The 21,486-nt window shown below is 44.4% G+C and overlaps 2 protein-coding genes across 2 annotated transcripts; both read right to left on the bottom strand.

Moving 5' to 3' along the window:
- On the bottom strand, positions 1 to 3,771 carry LOC120640358 (cellulose synthase-like protein E2). The gene is made up of 8 exons (XM_039916192.1): positions 3,362 to 3,771; positions 2,713 to 3,034; positions 2,389 to 2,529; positions 1,940 to 2,071; positions 1,620 to 1,832; positions 1,279 to 1,497; positions 834 to 1,181; positions 1 to 745 (listed from the first exon to the last, which is right to left on the bottom strand). The coding sequence occupies exons 1-8, from the start codon at positions 3,652 to 3,654 to the stop codon at positions 191 to 193; spliced, it is 2,223 nt and encodes a 740-aa protein (XP_039772126.1). The 5' UTR covers positions 3,655 to 3,771; the 3' UTR covers positions 1 to 190.
- A 165-nt stretch (positions 3,772 to 3,936) lies between these two features.
- Positions 3,937 to 21,241, bottom strand: LOC120640367 (ribulose-1,5 bisphosphate carboxylase/oxygenase large subunit N-methyltransferase, chloroplastic-like). Its single transcript, XM_039916201.1, has 14 exons — positions 20,823 to 21,241; positions 20,671 to 20,729; positions 19,941 to 20,045; positions 7,344 to 7,427; positions 7,184 to 7,241; positions 6,688 to 6,741; positions 6,472 to 6,543; positions 6,216 to 6,296; positions 5,760 to 5,932; positions 5,143 to 5,245; positions 4,885 to 5,016; positions 4,590 to 4,712; positions 4,344 to 4,496; positions 3,937 to 4,269 (listed from the first exon to the last, which is right to left on the bottom strand). Exons 1-13 carry the CDS (start codon positions 21,201 to 21,203, stop codon positions 4,410 to 4,412), a joined length of 1,512 nt encoding a protein of 503 aa, XP_039772135.1. The 5' UTR covers positions 21,204 to 21,241; the 3' UTR covers positions 3,937 to 4,269; positions 4,344 to 4,409.
- Between the last annotated feature and the right edge of the window lie 245 nt (positions 21,242 to 21,486).

Raw genomic sequence — 21,486 nt, 5'->3', positions numbered from 1 at the left:
TAAATTTCAATGGCTTTTTGCTAGCCAAAAGCTTTTACAGATAGTTTCAGCATTTTCAAGGAAAAAAAAGGGAGGGTACCCTGCGTCGAGCAGCGCTCAAACGCGGGTGGCAGGCGCTCCACCGAGCTGCCTTTATCAATTCTTCCCTTGGGAATAACATCATATATATATTTGTTACATTTCACCAACTTCACATCTGCATATTGGTTGGCAGTATACAGAGTGGTAATACAATGCAGAATGAAACTAGACTGACAGAAGATGGCAATCTGCCACTGTCCTTGCGGAGGAAGAGCGCTTCATAGACCGGGAAATTGATTGCCACTATTAGCACACAAAGAACAGCCTGCAGGAACAAAGCCCCCAAGCCTGTTGCGCCTTCATGTAACAAAACTCTTGCCACTCCGAACACCATGCATGCCAGGTTGAGCAATGCGACAGTTGCAATGATCACAAACATCAAGGAGAAGGATCCGAACTCCATCATCCCCTTCTTGTACCTCTCCGAGGCCTGCATATCAGTCACCTTCGCCGTCAGGGCGAACCCTGACTCGGAGATGCCCAGCATTCTGCGGATTGTGTCGATGGTTGCCAGGAGGTATGAGGAGATTCTTCTGAAAAGCCACATCCTTTGTGCGTTCCACCACTCTACAGCAGTGTCACCACATTGCCATGACTCCACCAAGCTGCATGAGTATGCAGCCATAATGATGTATGCAAATGGTACAAACCAGGGGCTGGTCATCTGAGTTGAGTTGATTGTAGATGCAAATTTTGTATCAGAGTTAGAGCAAAGTGCATATAAATAAGCATTGAAATATACTTTAACGTACCTCAGGGAAAAGGGAGATGCCATTGAGGAAGCAAAGTGAAGGGATGGTGACGTAGTATAAGGTGGGGAAGCTGTTCAGAGCCCAGAACCCACAGACAGAGTAACCCATTTGAAGGCCCAGCCTGATCTTCCTGTGACCCAATAGAAAGGGGCTGTATTTTGAGAGGGAGATCTGGAGGAACCCTTCTGTCCATCTCTTGTGCTGAACCAGAATCTGTCCCAGTGAGATGGGGGCCATGCCTAAGAAGCCCTTTCTTTCCGGGTTGTAGTACACCGATCTCCACCCACGACATTGGATTTGCAACCCTGTAATGACATCCTCCAGTGGGCAACCGTATCTGACTCCCTTCTGCAATTCAGCAACTCAAATTCAGTAAGATACGCACATGAAACGAAGAAAATTCTGCAATTCTACAATTTCCAGGTATTTGTTCAGGGATAGAGACCTCGATTCCCCAAAGGGTGTTATGCTCATATGTGCAAGTCGCAAGTGACTTGGCCATTCTTTCCAACTCGTCGATTTCTTCAGTTTTCCTCATCACCCTAGTCCAGTCTTTCTGGTAGCCTTGACTACATATCCGCCCACATAGAGCTTCTCTCCGATGGAAGCATCCTGTGCCATAGTAACACATTCCACCCCATGCATCCAAGCAAGGATGATCCAACTGGAGACCAATTCAATCGAAAGAAAAGCAGGGTTAGGCTTACTGGTGCATGTTTCAGCTCATGACATAGGTACATCCTCCATTGAAATTTCAAGAGATGCAATGCTGAATTTTTAAATGACCTCATTCACAGTGTTTATGGGATTGCCATAGATGTCATTGTGCACCACATTTTCGAAGTTCTGAGGATACTGAACAAAAGCAATATCATGGCCTTGCTCTTCATTTAGGAAGAAGCATAATGCATCTCTGATAGACCCTGAATTGTTGGAGTACATATCGCAGTCCACATTCATTATGATTGGGCTGTTGCTTATCACTGACGATACCCTTATCTGCGCTATCAACCTTAGTTAAGGAATCATATAAACACAGAAAATATTGATTCAAAGGACATAAGTGAAAATCCTGGACCATACTAAAGAGAAGGCAAAATACCCACCAAAGCATTCAGTGATCCAGCTTTGAAGTGATGATGTTCCTGAAGCCTCTTCTCACGTGCCATATACACAAGTGTTGGTAACGCATTTCCACTGATATCAGTTATCTTTCGTTTGTTTCTGTCAATCAAAATCTAGCAACCGAGAACACTTTGATCAGAATAAACCATAAAAAACATAAAAACAGGAAGGAATATTTCAGTAATGGGTGTTTTGTATCAACCATGCCAGGCTTGTCTTGCTAGACCCAAATATTTAGGTAGTGGAATAAAACATTTCAGAAGTGTGGCCAGCAGAACTTGTTGAAAAATCAATCAACAGGTTAAATATAGTTTTGCAAGATGAGTATTGCGAACTTCCTAAAGATACCATATTAGAAAAATTTTGTAGTCAAATGCCATATCCTCCTAGAAGTATGAGTATGCTCAGATCACTTATACTAAAACATTACCTGGACTATAGAAGGGTGATCTGTATAAGTCGTACCCTCATTCCATTGGGTGAAGCCCCCAACTTTGCATTCTGCAGCCTCGGGGATCTTGCCTGAATTTACAACTGAACTAACTCGATTAGTTAAATCTTTGTGGCTCTCCTGCAAAACATATAAATGAGAAAAAAAGAAAGATAATAAGCACGAGTTTGCTGGTTTGACATTCTCAAAGAACATATATGGAGGGCCACCATGGCAGAAAGTTAATGTGCCCGGTAGCAAAATAACAATTAGATTGAGATGAGCAAGATTACAACAGAGTGCATAAGAAATTTTCACTCCTACCTTCAATGCGAACCACTCTTTAGGGTTGCATGCATCAGGAGGTCCATCTGCTTTGGCAAAGTAGGCAGCTGGAGACCTGGGCTCAACCATGTACTTCTTGCAAAATGGAACCCAGTGCTTTGCAAACTCAGATGCTTCGTACAGAGCATATAATGTTATAGCGGAACCGGCATCATCAGACAAATAGATGTTCAGCTTCTCTGGCGGGTAGTCATAAGCCATAACAGATAGGACAGTGGAGATGACAAGCATTGGTGGCTCAAGAGTTGGGTCTGCTGTGCACACAAATATGTCCACCCCAGGAAGCTCCTCCTCATTATACCTGTTTGTAGTCAAAGCTTTAGCGAAAACTTCACCATAGGCATAGACGCAATTACAACCTCATGGAAAACACTACAATGCTTCCAGATTCGAATATGCAGCATTTCTACAGAAGTGCAGGAGGATGCATACACCACAGTTAGCTTGATTGCCTCTATGAATATCGCGATCAATTATTCTAGCAGGTAAGCATCATACTAGTAGGGATGTATGTAGTTATTACTTCGTCTCCAATCTCCACAACTCCAAACAGATAAAATGGAGAACATGGGGCTACTTTAGAGCGACCGAAAATGCACTGATTCAGTTTGTACTCCAGGATTGGTACCTTCGGGCGAGCCGGTCGGGGAAGGTGCGGCGGTAGACGGGGCTCCACCGCACGGACAGCGTCAGCACCCAGTAGAAGCCGAACCAGAGCTCGGCGGCGGAGAGCCCCAGCCACGCCCACCACCGCGCGCTGCTGCTCCTCGGCGGCAGGTGCGTAGCCCTGTACAGCCATATCAGAAGAAGCCCCGCGAGGAGCGTGCTCGCGAACAGCCGGTACGCGTACGCCGCCACCCGCGCTGGTTTCTCCGACGCGAACAGCGGCGGCCGGCCGCTGGACACGCTGCTCCCGGCCATGGCCACCGCTTGCTCTCCCTTTGATAGCCTAATAGCCTGCGCAGCTCCCGGCCATGGCCACCGCTTGCGCCACCCTTGTTTTTATCACGGAATACGGACGGGGAGTGGATGGTCAACGGAGATGGAGTTCAGTTCTGGAGTGGGTGAGTAGGTGATGGTCAACGATGGAGCTGGAGTCCGGAGTTCAGCCGCCTCTGCGGCTGCTAAGCTGAAAATTTTGACATCTTGTGGCTCAGTCAACTGACGCGAAGGACAGCAGACCATCTTCTGAAGGCACAACTATTTTCAGCAGCTGCAGATCACCATGGATTTACAGTCTGTACTGACATAAACATCAGATATGGGGACTACATAGCACGGATCAGAATTCAGAACAGAACGACCGGCCAGCTCCTTTCGTAGAATCTATCTTACAGGCTTACATGTAGAATTTACTCTTACATATATGCCAAGCTATGGGCTGTTCAATTACAATTCACAACTATCCTTTGCTGAACCGTAGCTCCTTTATAGCATTTAGATGCTTCTCCAGATAAGAAATTTGCGGCTGAGACTGCGATCTGATTTGGTAACCAAACATTGGATGCTCAAGCTGCAAGATCAAAGCACCTGAAACTGAACCAAGCAGTGCCCAGTGAAAAACGCAGTATTCAGTAATCCAAAAGTGGTTAAAGGGATATGTAAATTACCGTGTTACCAGGGAAACCAAAACTATCCAATACGATCCATGCCACCTAGAAATGTAGCTGATCCATTTATTTGAAGAGCTTTCTGAGCCCATTGAACAATGATAAAGCTCTAAGTTCGCCACCTCTCATGTCCCTCAATCTTCTACGCAATATCTATGCAAAACAATTGGAGGGCATGTAAATCGTTAAGAGTTGAAACATGGAGCACATGCAAAGGCAACAGCAGTACAAGCTTTTCTGACTTACATATTGTGTCCGATACAAGATTCTCCGTTCACTGATGCACAGATCTTTTGCTAGCTGTTTTAGCAGTAAGGTTCTGTTGGCTTGCTTTGCATTTATTGAACCTTGTGGAGAGCCATTTCCACCCTGAAATAATATGGATCCACTTACTGACATTGTCAACAAATACTCAGGATGGACTGAAATTATTTAATCACAGGACAATAATATCATAAAATTAGAAGGATGACACGGTCTTCCTATCTCATGAGGTTAACTAGTGTGTTCTGCAAGAAATGACATGAAAAGAGGACGTCACCTCTAGGTACTTAGAATACTTTGATATATTAGATTCACAGGAGTCCAGGATAAACTGAAGAGCCTGTTCTTCCAATTCAGGATAATTAAAACCAGGTTTGGTTGAATTTTTATTCGCTGCAGCAACAGCCATCTGCAAGAAACAAGGCAGAGATCATTTTTAACAACAATCATAACATCAAGCTGTCTTCACTATCCTCCTAGCTCTAGCTCTACTGATAATTTTTTCAACATTGAGTGCAGAATAACAGCAACGAACCTCCTCAAAGCGTTGACTCATGTCAGGAGGACTGACCACAAGGAAGGCATAAGCCATCAGCTCAACTGGCCATCCAGTAACCCGCAAAGGGAAACTTTCAGATCTGTAAATGGTGATCAAAATCCACTTTTGTCAATACCGAGTATATAAATCTGATAGTATCAGAAATGTACACAGTAAGATGATCAGACAAATAAATAGAAAAGAGCGATATGCATGATACTGAACTGGTGGTAGGTTCGGTTTTCCCAAAGAGAACAATGTGGCATGAATGGCGAATCATGTACAGATCTATGGAAAGCTGTGCTTAATTATGAACTTATTTATTCTGGTAAAATATCTCGTTTCCATTTAAATTTAATGCATTTTACACCCAATATGAAATCATGCTTTGTTACCATAATTTGTTCTCAGTATATGGAAGTAACAATAAGAAACCAATGATGCCAAAGAATGTTCTAATCCAATCAGTAGTCGTTTACCAAGATTACAACAAGGGATTTAAAGTTCAAAAACAAAGCATTTCTTGTCTTGACAAAAAGATAATAGCATGTGAAGATCCACATAGAAGTAACAGGTAAGGTACACTTTTGCCCATAAGTGTAATGAGAACTTACACTGACAAACCATTTCGCTTTAGTGCTTTTAGTTTCTCTTTGTAGCACTTGTCAGATTTATCAAGAGACACCAGCAACTCAACTGAATCATTTGGGTTTGTCCCCTCTTTTGGAACAAAACCATATGAAAGCAATAGTTCACCACTGGATTTCTTCCCGTAAGATATAAAAACCTGAAGATGTTCCGAGTCAAAACAAGCAGTTTATTAGATAATATGTGATGGACAACACCAGTTACCGCTAGACTTGAGATATACAAAAAGAAGTTGGCAGTATATTGCTAGATAGCAATGTGTGTCCAACATGATTAATAGTAACTATATTTCAGCAAACCACAAATTAATATGCAGACTTTAGTATTGAAAACAGCAATACCATACTGGTAGACTTTTGATGATTAATTTGATTGATAGATAACTGAGAAAAGAGCTAAGAAGCATAAATAAAAAATGTTACCTGCTCACCTGGTTGATATGCACGGTCAGTGGTGAAAACTATTCCTTGCGATGACTTATCGAAGTCCAAGAATGTTTCCACCTGGAAAATTTAATAACCAAAAAGTAAATGTCATGAATACTGAATGTTAGGAAGACATACAAGCGCGTAGAAAAGTGTTATTAATTTTGAGGACTATTAAGGATGGTTCTTTGCTTAATTCTGAGCACTATTAACTATTAAGGATGGTTCTTTGTAAAAATATAAAATATTGTACCTCAGGACTATGGTTAAGCATATCTGCCCAAGGAACTAGTGCAACCCTTCCATCCATAGATGGCAAACGAACCTGCACAATAGACCAATGCACATTATTGGCTAGCTGAAATGACAGCAATTGCAAGCAAAGGAATTTGTACTCATCATGAAAAGGGCTACTAGAAATCTACAAGTGAATCAAGGTTTGAATCATATTAGATAAATCCAGCCTTACCAGGCGCGAGAAGAGAATGCCGAAGGACCATAGAAATGTCTCTATGTTATATACCTAAAATAGAGATTGAGATATACTGATCAGGTTAAAGTATAAATGACGAATTAATAAAAAGACTAGCATCGACATTCAAGGTGTAATCAGATTAATATATATAGTCAGTGACAGAGCTACTAGGGGGTGCTCATATTCCAAAATTTTCCAAGAGACCTTTGAGAATCAGGGATATCCTAGGTCACATTACCACCCAACCTAATCTTCTGAACCTGGTTTATGTCACTGTATATAGTTGCTAATATGTGACCCATTCACACGACTTTGTTTCAAACTCAAAGCCAAACACTAATATGCTCTTCATCCTCCTTCCGGTATACTATAGCCTCAAGATTTGAAGAATTGTATCTATCTGTGCACAGGATTGAAGTTGGCTAAGCAGTCTTGTACCCGTAAAGTCGTAAGAGTAAACAAATAATATATCGATGTTTGCACAACAGACCTCTTCAGGGAATAAATCTGAATGTTTAGAAAATATACGGTCTCGAAGGTCGTTGTATCTGCCAAAACCCAACAAAGCAAAATACCAGTGTGAGCTCTAACAGCCAAGGAACTTAATTTGTTAAAGTACCATTAGTAGAAGTATAGGTAGACAATCTTACGTCCCAATCACATCAGTTATCCTCTGAATTGCACATTCCCTGATTGGCGAAGCCACCAGGTATGCATCTAGCTCTGCACGAGTCCTGCAATAATAACACATAAAGGCTGTACAAGATTGAGAATGCTATGTCATAGTCACTCTCCCCAATCCACTCAATACAGCAATAAGCCTACTATAATCCTGGGACATACTGTTGGAGTAATGGGCTTGGCCCATTTATTCTAAAGCATTAAAAGAATTTAAAGCCCACTATTAATGCTAGGGAATCAATGTTTAATTCCGTACCGGGAATTGAGGAGGATCTCAACCGACTTAAAAGGTGGACTTCTTGTACACCACTTGTGAAGCCGGTAAGAGGAGGACGGTGAACCACACACGCGCGCGCGCTCGCTCGCCTCGCCGGGCCGGGCCGGGCCGTGGCCGTGGCCGAGGCCGAGGCGAGGCGCGGCGCGGCGCGGCGCGGCCGGACGGGCGGTGCGCGTGCGCGGCCGGACGTGACGTGCGGTGCGGTGCGGTGCGATGGCTATTTTGCCGTTGACAGCAATTAATCGTGCGATTAAACGTGCAATTAAATTTGTAATTAATGGCCATAACCGCATCACCTAAATGACTCTGATGGTGTCCAGGTTCAACGATCCTGAGCACCTGAGTCACTATATAAGGAGTGCCATTCCCCTCATCCATCCTGCACCAGAGCACTGAGGCAACTCGGCTCCTCTCTTCTCCCTCTCCAGTTGCAACAACTGAGTTCCCCAACGCTAATTTCTGCGCGCACAGAATTAGCGTGAGCAGGCCTCCGAAACCTTGCTCGCCTTGAGATCCTGCACGGGATAGGCGGGCAATCAGGTTTTTGGGTAACGCTTTAGCGTGACTGCTCAAAAATACTAAGGCTTTGCCCGATTGTACGACTACTTCCTGGTGGACGAGCCGAACGACTACGTCGACTACATTCTGGTGGCCGAACGACTACGTCGACTACATCTTGGTGACCGTTCGCGGGACTGCACTGCGAACTTCTTCCTGCACCGATTTAGTTCGACTACTTCGACTGAGGCCAACCGAGTAGATGTCTACTCCAGTTGGTAACAGCGCAGCCAATGCCTCCGGCAACGGCCCCGCTTTAGGGTACTCCCTGAAACTTTGGTTATTTATATTGTTTATGCTTATATGTGTGATAAGTATAAACATGTTCACATGTTTTATTTTACTCCTTAAAGTCATAGAAATATTGCTAGTTTATACATTTAATTTTGGAATTAAAATATACCGAAAATTGCCTAGATATCTAACAATCCAAAAACCTGAATGTGTTAATAGGCTTTCGGTATCTAGCTTTGCTGCATCAATCAAACCATCACCTTTTGATGGTTCAAATTACAAACGTTGGCAAGAGCGGCTTATACTGTGGTTAACACTATCGAGAGTGATCCATGTGAAAGAGGGTAAGCCTGAACAATTCTCTCCAGAGGAAGGGAGTGCGTTCGATGAGGCTGATATCCTCTTTCGAGGCTTGATCATTAGTGTTCTCGGTGATAACCTGGTGGATTCTTATATCCGGCTGCCAACTGGCAAAGCATTGTGGGATGCTCTTGAGGCTCAATATGGAGTATCTGACGCCGGGAGTGAGTTGTATATCATGGAGCAGTTCCTTGAGTACAGGATGGTCGAAGACCGTTCTGTAGTGGAACAGGCTCATGAAATACATACTCTGGCAAAAGATCTCAAAAATTGCAGCAAAGAGTCCCCATGTGTGTTACCCAATAAATTTGTGGCTGGAGGTATAATCTCTAAGCTGCCACCTTCTTGGAGGGACTTTGCTACTTCTCTAAAACATAAGAGACAGGAGTTCACAATAGATGGACTCATAGGGACTCTTGATGTTGAGGAGAAGGCGAGAGCAAAGGACATACGTGGGAAAGGAGTTGTTGGTGCTTCAAGTGCCAATCTTGTTCAGAAGAACAACTCCCATAAGAACAAGAAAAAGCCACCGCAGAACCAACCAAAGACTAAGAAGACAACCACTTTTAAGAAGAAGAAGAAGACGGGAGCTTGCTATGTGTGCGCTAGTACGGATCACTTTGCTGCAAAGTGTCCGAACCGCAAGGGCAACGACTCCGCCAACATGGTTATTAGCGAGCCTGGAGGAACTTCGGGGTACGGTAATTTATTACCTACTGTTCTTTCAGTCTTTGGTTCACCCGAGTGGTGGGTTGACACTGGTGCTAATATTCATGTTTGTGCTGATGTTTCTTTGTTCTCTTCTTACCAGACCGGCGGGACTTCCTCCTTGCTGATGGGGAACGGATCACATGCGCGTGTTCTTGGTGTTGGTACGGTAAATCTGAAGTTTACTTCGGGGAAGACCGTGCAGCTGAAGAACGTGCAGCATGTCCCCACCATCAAGAAGAATTTAGTCAGCGGCTCTTTACTGTGTAGAGATGGTTTCAAATTAGTCTTTGAGTCCAATAAATGTATCTTGTCTAAGTTTGGTACTTTTGTTGGAAAAGGTTATGAAAGCGGAGGTTTGTTCCGTCTTTCTTTGTCAGATGTTTGTAATAAAATTGCATACAATGTTATTAACGTTGATGAAACAAATGTTTGGCATTCGAGGCTTTGTCACGTTAATTTTGGTTGTATGATGCGCTTAGCTAATTTGAGCTTAATTCCAAAGTTCACTTTTGTCAAAAATTCTAAGTGTCATGTATGTGTTGAATCAAAACAAACTCGTAAGCCTCATAAGACCGCGGAGGCAAGGAGCTTGGCACCCTTAGAATTAATTCATTCCGATTTGTGCGAAATGAATGGAGTGTTGACAAAAGGTGGTAAAAAATATTTCATGACTTTGATTGATGATAGTACTAGATTTTGTTACATCTATTTGTTGAAGTCAAAAGATGAAGCTTTACACTACTTTAAAATCTATAAAGCTGAAGTAGAAAACCAACTTGAGAGAAAGATCAAAAGAGTTAGGTCAGATCGTGGTGGCGAGTATTTCTCAAATTTATTTACTTTATTCTGCGAGGAACATGGTATTATTCATGAGAGGACGCCTCCCTATTCACCTCAGTCAAATGGGGTTGCCGAAAGAAAGAACCGCACTCTAACGGATTTGGTTAACGCCATGTTAGATACAGCGGGACTTTCCAAGGAATGGTGGGGTGAGGCTATATTGACTGTATGTCATGTCCTAAACCGTGTTCCTACAAAGAATAAAGAGATAACTCCATTCGAGGAATGGGAGAAGAAAAGGCCAACACTGTCATACTTACGTACATGGGGTTGTTTGGCAAAAGTGAGTGTGCCAATAACCAAGAAACGTAAGCTTGGACCTAAAACTGTGGATTGTATCTTTCTAGGTTATGCTATTCACAGCGTTGGATATAGATTTTTAATAATGAAATCTGGAGTACCTGACATGCATGTTGGTACTATAATGGAGTCCAGAGATGCTACATTTTTTGAAAATATTTTTCCCATGAGAGATGAAACAAGTTCATCTAGGCAAGAGTTCATCAAGGATGATGGCTCTGCCGAGCCGATAGAACACAATGAACATACACTTGTAGAAAATCCTGAGGAGGATAACAATGATGCTCCAAGAAAGAGCAAGAGACAAAGGACTGTAAAGTCTTTTGGTGATGATTTCATTGTATACCTCATAGATGATACACCCAGAACCATTGAAGAGGCATATTCATCTCCTGATGCTGACTATTGGAAGGAAGCAGTAAGGAGTGAGATGGATTCTATTATGTCTAATGGAACCTGGGAGGTCGTTGAACGTCCTTATGGATGTAAACCGGTTGGATGCAAGTGGGTGTTCAAGAAAAAGCTTAGGCCAGATGGTACTATTGAAAAGTACAAGACTAGGCTTGTGGCCAAGGGTTATATACAAAAAGAAGGAGAAGATTTCTTTGGCACTTATTCACCAGTTGCCCGATTGACCACAATTCGAGTGTTACTTTCCTTGGCAGCCTCTTATGGTCTTCTCGTTCATCAGATGGACGTTAAGACGGCTTTCCTCAATGGAGAGTTAGAAGAGGAGATCTATATGGATCAGCCGGATGGGTTTGTATCAAAGGGTCAAGAAGGAATGGTTTGTAAGTTGTTAAAATCTTTATATGGTCTCAAGTAAGCGCCTAAGCAGTGGCATGAAAAGTTTGATAGAACTTTGACCTCTGCCGGCTTTGTTGTGAACGAAGCTGACAGATGTGTGTACTATCGCTATGGTGGGGGCTGAAGGAGTGATTTTGTGCTTGTATGTGGATGACATACTGATCTTTGGCACTAACCTTAATGTGATTAAGGAAGTCAAAGAGTTTTTATCTCAAAATTTTGAGATGAAGGATCTGGGAGAAGCTGATGTTATCCTTAATATAAAACTGGTAAAAGAGATCAATGGTGGGGTGATTCTTACACAGTCTCACTATGTGAAGAAGGTGTTAAGTCGCTTTGGTTATAGCGACTATAAACCTGTCTCAACACCATATGATGCTAGTTTAATTCTTAGAAAGAACAAAAGGATAATGCGAGATCAGCTGAGATATTCTCAGATCATTGGTTCATTAATGTATTTAGCGAGCGCTACAAGACCTGACATCTCGTTTGCTGTAAGCAAACTGAGCCGGTTTGTTTCAAACCCGGGAGATGATCATTGGAAGGGTCTTGAAAGAGTAATGCGCTATCTGAAGGGGACAATGAACTATGGAATTCACTACACCGGGTACCCAAGGGTACTAGAAGGGTATAGTGATTCAAATTGGATTTCTGATGCTGATGAGATAAAGACCACAAGTGGATATGTGTTTACACTTGGTGGTGGAGCTGTTTCCTGGAAGTCTTGCAAGCAGACCATCTTAACGAGGTCAACTATGGAAGCAGAACTCACAGCATTAGATACCACCACTGTTGAGGCTGAGTGGCTTCGTGAGCTCCTTATGGACTTGCCGATAGTTGAAAAACCGTTACCGGCAATCCTAATGAACTGTGACAATCAAACGGTAATTGTCAAGGTGAATAGTTCAAAGGATAACATGAAGTCATCTAGACATGTGAAAAGGCGGTTGAAATCTGTCAGAAAATTGAGAAACTCCGGAGTTATAGCCCTGGACTATGTTCAGACGGCTAAAAATCTGGCAGATCAGTTTACAAAGGGTCTTTCACGAAATGTGATAGACAATGCATCTATGGAATTGGGCTTGAGACCCACGTGAGTCATTCTATAGTGGAAACCTGTCCTATGTGATCGGAGATCCCGTGAATTAGGATGGTGAAACAAACTAAAATCTGACTGTGAGAAGAGAACCTTTGTGAAAAGGGCTCATTCCGTGTATAAGGTGCATTTCTCTTCTAATCTGTATGGCAGGTTGGTCTATACCTTAATGTGTGCCAGGTGGTTTCTTTTAAACAAATGAGTTGTTTTCTTGAAACAAAGATGTTGTCCTACAGAACATCTGAAAGGAACACACCTATATGAGTTTGACCACTGGTCATGGTCTATGAGAATTGGGTATTCTCTAGAAACTCATGAAGGGCCTGGAGTATGACTTATAAGCTCCAAACCGCGGGGATGCTTTTGCAGCCTAGTACCAGTGTAGGGCTCTGGTCAAACTTGTTTGCACAAAACTGGCAATTCAAGGCATAGTCCATTGCACAGTTGTGAATAAGTGTAGCCTTTGTCCTAGATGGAAGTTCAACTTAACAGTCTCTGTCGAATACTGGTATATCAATGAGAGAATGAGGGTATTTCTAGTGTGGCTTGAATTTCTTGGTGGGGATTGTTGGAGTAATGGGCTTGGCCCATTTATTCTAAAGCATTAAAAGAATTTAAAGCCCACTATTAATGCTAGGGAATCAATGTTTAATTCCGTACCGGGAATTGAGGAGGATCTCAACCGACTTAAAAGGTGGACTTCTTGTACACCACTTGTGAAGCCGGTAAGAGGAGGACGGTGAACCACACACGCGCGCGCTCGCTCGCCTCGCCGCGCCGGGCCGGGCCGGGCCGGGCCGTGGCCGTGGCCGTGGCCGTGGCCGAGGCCGAGGCGAGGCGCGGCGCGGCGCGGCGCGGCCGGCCGGCCGGACGGGCGGTGCGCGTGCGCGGCCGGACGTGACGTGCGGTGCGGTGCGGTGCGGTGCGGTGCGGTGCGGTGCGGTGCGGTGCGGTGCGGCGCGGTGCGATGTGATGGCTATTTTACCGTTGACAGCAATTAATCGTGCGATTAAACGTGCAATTAAATCTGTAATTAATGGCCATAACCGCATCACCTAAATGACTCTGATGGTGTCCAGGTTCAACGATCCTGAGCACCTGAGTCACTATATAAGGAGTGCCATTCCCCTCATCCATCCTGCACCAGAGCACTGAGGCAACTCGGCTCCTCTCTTCTCCCTCTCCAGTTGCAACAACTGAGTTCCCCAACGCTAATTTCTGCGCGCACAGAATTAGCGTGAGCAGGCCTCCGAAACCTTGCTCGCCTTGAGATCCTGCACGGGATAGGCGGGCAATCAGGTTTTTGGGTAACGCTTTAGCGTGACTGCTCAAAAATACTAAGGCTTTGCCCGATTGTACGACTACTTCCTGGTGGACGAGCCGAACGACTACGTCGACTACATTCTGGTGGCCGAACGACTACGTCGACTACATCTTGGTGACCGTTCGCGGGACTGCACTGCGAACTTCTTCCTGCACCGATTTAGTTCGACTACTTCGACTGAGGCCAACCGAGTAGATGTCTACTCCAGTTGGTAACAGCGCAGCCAATGCCTCCGGCAACGGCCCCGCTTTAGGGTACTCCCTGAAACTTTGGTTATTTATATTGTTTATGCTTATATGTGTGATAAGTATAAACATGTTCACATGTTTTATTTTACTCCTTAAAGTCATAGAAATATTGCTAGTTTATACATTTAATTTTGGAATTAAAATATACCGAAAATTGCCTAGATATCTAACAATCCAAAAACCTGAATGTGTTAATAGGCTTTCGGTATCTAGCTTTGCTGCATCAATCAAACCATCACCTTTTGATGGTTCAAATTACAAACGTTGGCAAGAGCGGCTTATACTGTGGTTAACACTATCGAGAGTGATCCATGTGAAAGAGGGTAAGCCTGAACAATTCTCTCCAGAGGAAGGGAGTGCGTTCGATGAGGCTGATATCCTCTTTCGAGGCTTGATCATTAGTGTTCTCGGTGATAACCTGGTGGATTCTTATATCCGGCTGCCAACTGGCAAAGCATTGTGGGATGCTCTTGAGGCTCAATATGGAGTATCTGACGCCGGGAGTGAGTTGTATATCATGGAGCAGTTCCTTGAGTACAGGATGGTCGAAGACCGTTCTGTAGTGGAACAGGCTCATGAAATACATACTCTGGCAAAAGATCTCAAAAATTGCAGCAAAGAGTCCCCATGTGTGTTACCCAATAAGTTTGTGGCTGGAGGTATAATCTCTAAGCTGCCACCTTCTTGGAGGGACTTTGCTACTTCTCTAAAACATAAGAGACAGGAGTTCACAATAGATGGACTCATAGGGACTCTTGATGTTGAGGAGAAGGCGAGAGCAAAGGACATACGTGGGAAAGGAGTTGTTGGTGCTTCAAGTGCCAATCTTGTTCAGAAGAACAACTCCCATAAGAACAAGAAAAAGCCACCGCAGAACCAACCAAAGACTAAGAAGACAACCACTTTTAAGAAGAAGAAGAAGACGGGAGCTTGCTATGTGTGCGCTAGTACGGATCACTTTGCTGCAAAGTGTCCGAACCGCAAGGGCAACGACTCCGCCAACATGGTTATTAGCGAGCCTGGAGGAACTTCGGGGTACGGTAATTTATTACCTACTGTTCTTTCAGTCTTTGGTTCACCCGAGTGGTGGGTTGACACTGGTGCTAATATTCATGTTTGTGCTGATGCTTCTTTGTTCTCTTCTTACCAGACCGGCGGGACTTCCTCCTTGCTGATGGGGAACGGATCACATGCGCGTGTTCTTGGTGTTGGTACGGTAAATCTGAAGTTTACTTCGGGGAAGACCGTGCAGCTGAAGAACGTGCAGCATGTCCCCACCATCAAGAAGAATTTAGTCAGCGGCTCTTTACTGTGTAGAGATGGTTTCAAATTAGTCTTTGAGTCCAATAAATGTATCTTGTCTAAGTTTGGTACTTTTGTTGGAAAAGGTTATGAAAGCGGAGGTTTGTTCCGTCTTTCTTTGTCAGATGTTTGTAATAAAATTGCATACAATGTTATTAACGTTGATGAAACAAATGTTTGGCATTCGAGGCTTTGTCACGTTAATTTTGGTTGTATGATGCGCTTAGCTAATTTGAGCTTAATTCCAAAGTTCACTTTTGTCAAAAATTCTAAGTGTCATGTATGTGTTGAATCAAAACAAACTCGTAAGCCTCATAAGACCGCGGAGGCAAGGAGCTTGGCACCCTTAGAATTAATTCATTCCGATTTGTGCGAAATGAATGGAGTGTTGACAAAAGGTGGTAAAAAATATTTCATGACTTTGATTGATGATAGTACTAGATTTTGTTACATCTATTTGTTGAAGTCAAAAGATGAAGCTTTACACTACTTTAAAATCTATAAAGCTGAAGTAGAAAACCAACTTGAGAGAAAGATCAAAAGAGTTAGGTCAGATCGTGGTGGCGAGTATTTCTCAAATTTATTTACTTTATTCTGCGAGGAACATGGTATTATTCATGAGAGGACGCCTCCCTATTCACCTCAGTCAAATGGGGTTGCCGAAAGAAAGAACCGCACTCTAACGGATTTGGTTAACGCCATGTTAGATACAGCGGGACTTTCCAAGGAATGGTGGGGTGAGGCTATATTGACTGTATGTCATGTCCTAAACCGTGTTCCTACAAAGAATAAAGAGATAACTCCATTCGAGGAATGGGAGAAGAAAAGGCCAACACTGTCATACTTACGTACATGGGGTTGTTTGGCAAAAGTGAGTGTGCCAATAACCAAGAAACGTAAGCTTGGACCTAAAACTGTGGATTGTATCTTTCTAGGTTATGCTATTCACAGCGTTGGATATAGATTTTTAATAATGAAATCTGGAGTACCTGACATGCATGTTGGTACTATAATGGAGTCCAGAGATGCTACATTTTTTGAAAACATTTTTCCCATGAGAGATGAAACAAGTTCATCTAGGCAAGAGTTCATCAAGGATGATGGCTCTGCCGAGCCGATAGAACACAATGAACATACACTTGTAGAAAATCCTGAGGAGGATAACAATGATGCTCCAAGAAAGAGCAAGAGACAAAGGACTGTAAAGTCTTTTGGTGATGATTTCATTGTATACCTCATAGATGATACACCCAGAACCATTGAAGAGGCATATTCATCTCCTGATGCTGACTATTGGAAGGAAGCAGTAAGGAGTGAGATGGATTCTATTATGTCTAATGGAACCTGGGAGGTCGTTGAACGTCCTTATGGATGTAAACCGGTTGGATGCAAGTGGGTGTTCAAGAAAAAGCTTAGGCCAGATGGTACTATTGAAAAGTACAAGGCTAGGCTTGTGGCCAAGGGTTATATACAAAAAGAAGGAGAAGATTTCTTTGGCACTTATTCACCAGTTGCCCGATTGACCACAATTCGAGTGTTACTTTCCTTGGCAGCCTCTTATGGTCTTCTCGTTCATCAGATGGACGTTAAGACGGCTTTCCTCAATGGAGAGTTAGAAGAGGAGATCTATATGGATCAGCCGGATGGGTTTGTATCAAAGGGTCAAGAAGGAATGGTTTGTAAGTTGTTAAAATCTTTATATGGTCTCAAGTAAGCGCCTAAGCAGTGGCATGAAAAGTTTGATAGAACTTTGACCTCTGCCGGCTTTGTTGTGAACGAAGCTGACAGATGTGTGTACTATCGCTATGGTGGGGGCTGAAGGAGTGATTTTGTGCTTGTATGTGGATGACATACTGATCTTTGGCACTAACCTTAATGTGATTAAGGAAGTCAAAGAGTTTTTATCTCAAAATTTTGAGATGAAGGATCTGGGAGAAGCTGATGTTATCCTTAATATAAAACTGGTAAAAGAGATCAATGGTGGGGTGATTCTTACACAGTCTCACTATGTGGAGAAGGTGTTAAGTCGCTTTGGTTATAGCGACTATAAACCTGTCTCAACACCATATGATGCCAGTTTAATTCTTAGAAAGAACAAAAGGATAATGCGAGATCAGCTGAGATATTCTCAGATCATTGGTTCATTAATGTATTTAGCGAGCGCTACAAGACCTGACATCTCGTTTGCTGTAAGCAAACTGAGCCGGTTTGTTTCAAACCCGGGAGATGATCATTGGAAGGGTCTTGAAAGAGTAATGCGCTATCTGAAGGGGACAATGAACTATGGAATTCACTACACCGGGTACCCAAGGGTACTAGAAGGGTATAGTGATTCAAATTGGATTTCTGATGCTGATGAGATAAAGGCCACAAGTGGATATGTGTTTACACTTGGTGGTGGAGCTGTTTCCTGGAAGTCTTGCAAGCAGACCATCTTAACGAGGTCAACTATGGAAGCAGAACTCACAGCATTAGATACCGCCACTGTTGAGGCTGAGTGGCTTCGTGAGCTCCTTATGGACTTGCCGATAGTTGAAAAACCGTTACCGGCAATCCTAATGAACTGTGACAATCAAACGGTAATTGTCAAGGTGAATAGTTCAAAGGATAACATGAAGTCATCTAGACATGTGAAAAGGCGGTTGAAATCTGTCAGAAAATTGAGAAACTCCGGAGTTATAGCCCTGGACTATGTTCAGACGGCTAAAAATCTGGCAGATCAGTTTACAAAGGGTCTTTCACGAAATGTGATAGACAATGCATCTATGGAATTGGGCTTGAGACCCACGTGAGTCATTCTATAGTGGAAACCTGTCCTATGTGATCGGAGATCCCGTGAATTAGGATGGTGAAACAAACTAAAGTCTGACTGTGAGAAGAGAACCTTTGTGAAAAGGGCTCATTCCGTGTATAAGGTGCATTTCTCTTCTAATCTGTATGGCAGGTTGGTCTATACCTTAATGTGTGCCAGGTGGTTTCTTTTAAACAAATGAGTTGTTTTCTTGAAACAAAGATGTTGTCCTACAGAACATCTGAAAGGAACACACCTATATGAGTTTGACCACTGGTCATGGTCTATGAGAATTGGGTATTCTCTAGAAACTCATGAAGGGCCTGGAGTATGACTTATAAGCTCCAAACCGCGGGGATGCTTTTGCAGCCTAGTACCAGTGTAGGGCTCTGGTCAAACTTGTTTGCACAAAACTGGCAATTCAAGGCATAGTCCATTGCACAGTTGTGAATAAGTGTAGCCTTTGTCCTAGATGGAAGTTCAACTTAACAGTCTCTGTCGAATACTGGTATATCAATGAGAGAATGAGGGTATTTCTAGTGTGGCTTGAATTTCTTGGTGGGGATTGTTGGAGTAATGGGCTTGGCCCATTTATTCTAAAGCATTAAAAGAATTTAAAGCCCACTATTAATGCTAGGGAATCAATGTTTAATTCCGTACCGGGAATTGAGGAGGATCTCAACCGACTTAAAAGGTGGACTTCTTGTACACCACTTGTGAAGCCGGTAAGAGGAGGACGGTGAACCACACACGCGCGCGCTCGCTCGCCTCGCCGAGCCGGGCCGGGCCGGGGCCGTGGCCGTGGCCGTGGCCGAGGCCGAGGCGAGGCGCGGCGCGGCGCGGCGCGGCGCGGCCGGCCGGCCGGACGGGCGGTGCGCGGCCGGACGTGACGTGCGGTGCGGTGCGGTGCGGTGCGGTGCGGTGCGGCGCGGTGCGATGTGATGGCTATTTTGCCGTTGACAGCAATTAATCGTGCGATTAAACGTGCAATTAAATCTGTAATTAATGGCCATAACCGCATCACCTAAATGACTCTGATGGTGTCCAGGTTCAACGATCCTGAGCACCTGAGTCACTATATAAGGAGTGTCATTCCCCTCATCCATCCTGCACCAGAGCACTGAGGCAACTCGGCTCCTCTCTTCTCCCTCTCCAGTTGCAACAACTGAGTTCCCCAACGCTAATTTCTGCGCGCACAGAATTAGCGTGAGCAGGCCTCCGAAACCTTGCTCGCCTTGAGATCCTGCACGGGATAGGCGGGCAATCAGGTTTTTGGGTAACGCTTTAGCGTGACTGCTCAAAAATACTAAGGCTTTGCCCGATTGTACGACTACTTCCTGGTGGACGAGCCGAACGACTACGTCGACTACATTCTGGTGGCCGAACGACTACGTCGACTACATCTTGGTGACCGTTCGCGGGACTGCACTGCGAACTTCTTCCTGCACCGATTTAGTTCGACTACTTCGACTGAGGCCAACCGAGTAGATGTCTACTCCAGTTGGTAACAGCGCAGCCAATGCCTCCGGCAACGGCCCCGCTTTAGGGTACTCCCTGAAACTTTGGTTATTTATATTGTTTATGCTTATATGTGTAATAAGTATAAACATGTTCACATGTTTTATTTTACTCCTTAAAGTCATAGAAATATTGCTAGTTTATACATTTAATTTTGGAATTAAAATATACCGAAAATTGCCTAGATATCTAACACATACCAGTACAAAAGCGAGTAAGGCTGCCTTGGCAACGCTGCTATGTAGCTGCTCCACCTCGACGATCCCTCTAAACTGGCTTCGCTTATGAGGTAAGTGGCAATAAGCAGGCCCGTATCTAAGCACGTGCGAGCCGTGCGACCGCACAGGGCCCCCGAATTTGAAGGGCCCCCAAAATATTATATATACATTAGATATAGTCATGTAAATACTTTAATTTAGTTAATTATTGATTCAATTTGTAGCAAAATATGGCCCAAATTGCTCCTAAAAGATAAATCATTGTAGGCGTATCACTTATCACTTCCTTTTACATGGGTGCTACTCGGGGTCAGGTGTGTGATCTCGAGTGGACCTATCACAGCACCACAACCTCTCCAGGATTCTATATTTTGAACCTAAAATCGGCCTAATAAACTAGGCCCCTCAATGCTTTGTTGCTAAAACAAACTTTTTTTGGAAAAAAATTTTGTTGCTCAAGCAATAACAATTGTTCCAGCAATAAAAGAAATTATTCCGGAACACAAAAATAGTTATTAGACCTTTTGTGATGATTTAACTGTCAGTCACACATGTGACTTCTAACATTTGTGCTATCACACAGCACATCGCGCTTATAGCGCTTGCCGGCTGCTATCACTTGGTATTCACGATCCTGCACTAGGCCACTAGGGGCCAGTCCATTGTTTCGCACAGGGCCCTCGAATTTGCCGGTACGGCCCTGACAATAAGCGGCCAGTCCGGCACGGCGTTCCTCTTCATCACCTCCCCCACCTCTGGGCGGCTCCACTCCTAGTATACACGAACACAATAGAGTACCAATTGTAACAGCACTATTTGAACGAAAATAAACCACTGGCAGTGAGAGGATAAGGGTTTTGCTACCGAATCGGCAGTGATGACGAGGGAAGGCGGCACGAAGAGCAGCTTCTCCCCCTTGCGGATGTTCTTGAGCGCGACCAGGCCGCGCTCGCCGACATCCACGCGCTGGATGGCCAAGCGTTGCTCTGGGAGGCCCGATTCTATGAGCCACCGCTCCAGCGACGCCGCGCTCTCCAGGGACTCAATCTCGCAGCCCCACGGGACGCCCGCGACGGCCTCCTGCTGCGCCGGCGCGGACGCGGACGCTGCTGAGGCTCGGATGGTAGTACGAGGGCGGGCGCGGGCGAACGAGGAATACGAGGAGTGTGGGAGCGGGCGGTGACGGGCGGGAGCGCGCAGCGGTGGCCGGAATTGCGGGTGGAGCGCGGTGGTGGAGGTGGCCATGGCGAAACCGCGGAACGGGCGTGGACGCTGGTCGCTTCGTCAGTGTGCGGGCGTCGGACGGGGGCTTATCCGCTTGCGTGGCCGGCCCTGATCCCCATGGGCCGTGGTGGGCTTTATTTTTTTTATTCCTGGTTCTTTCGTATTGGGCTTCGAAGAGTTTTGCTTAGTGGGCTTCACTGGGGCTGTGGGCCAAGATTCTTCTACTACATGAATAGAGAAAGACTAGGACTCACTGACAGGTGTACCCAGCTAGAGCAAAGCCTTCTCTAGTTGACGTCACCCT

Source organism: Panicum virgatum, chromosome 1K (assembly GCF_016808335.1).
Source record: "Panicum virgatum strain AP13 chromosome 1K, P.virgatum_v5, whole genome shotgun sequence".
Lineage (NCBI taxonomy): Eukaryota > Viridiplantae > Streptophyta > Magnoliopsida > Poales > Poaceae > Panicum > Panicum virgatum.
Note: the sequence above shows the minus strand (reverse complement) of the source record. Positions and strands in the feature narration are given on the sequence as shown.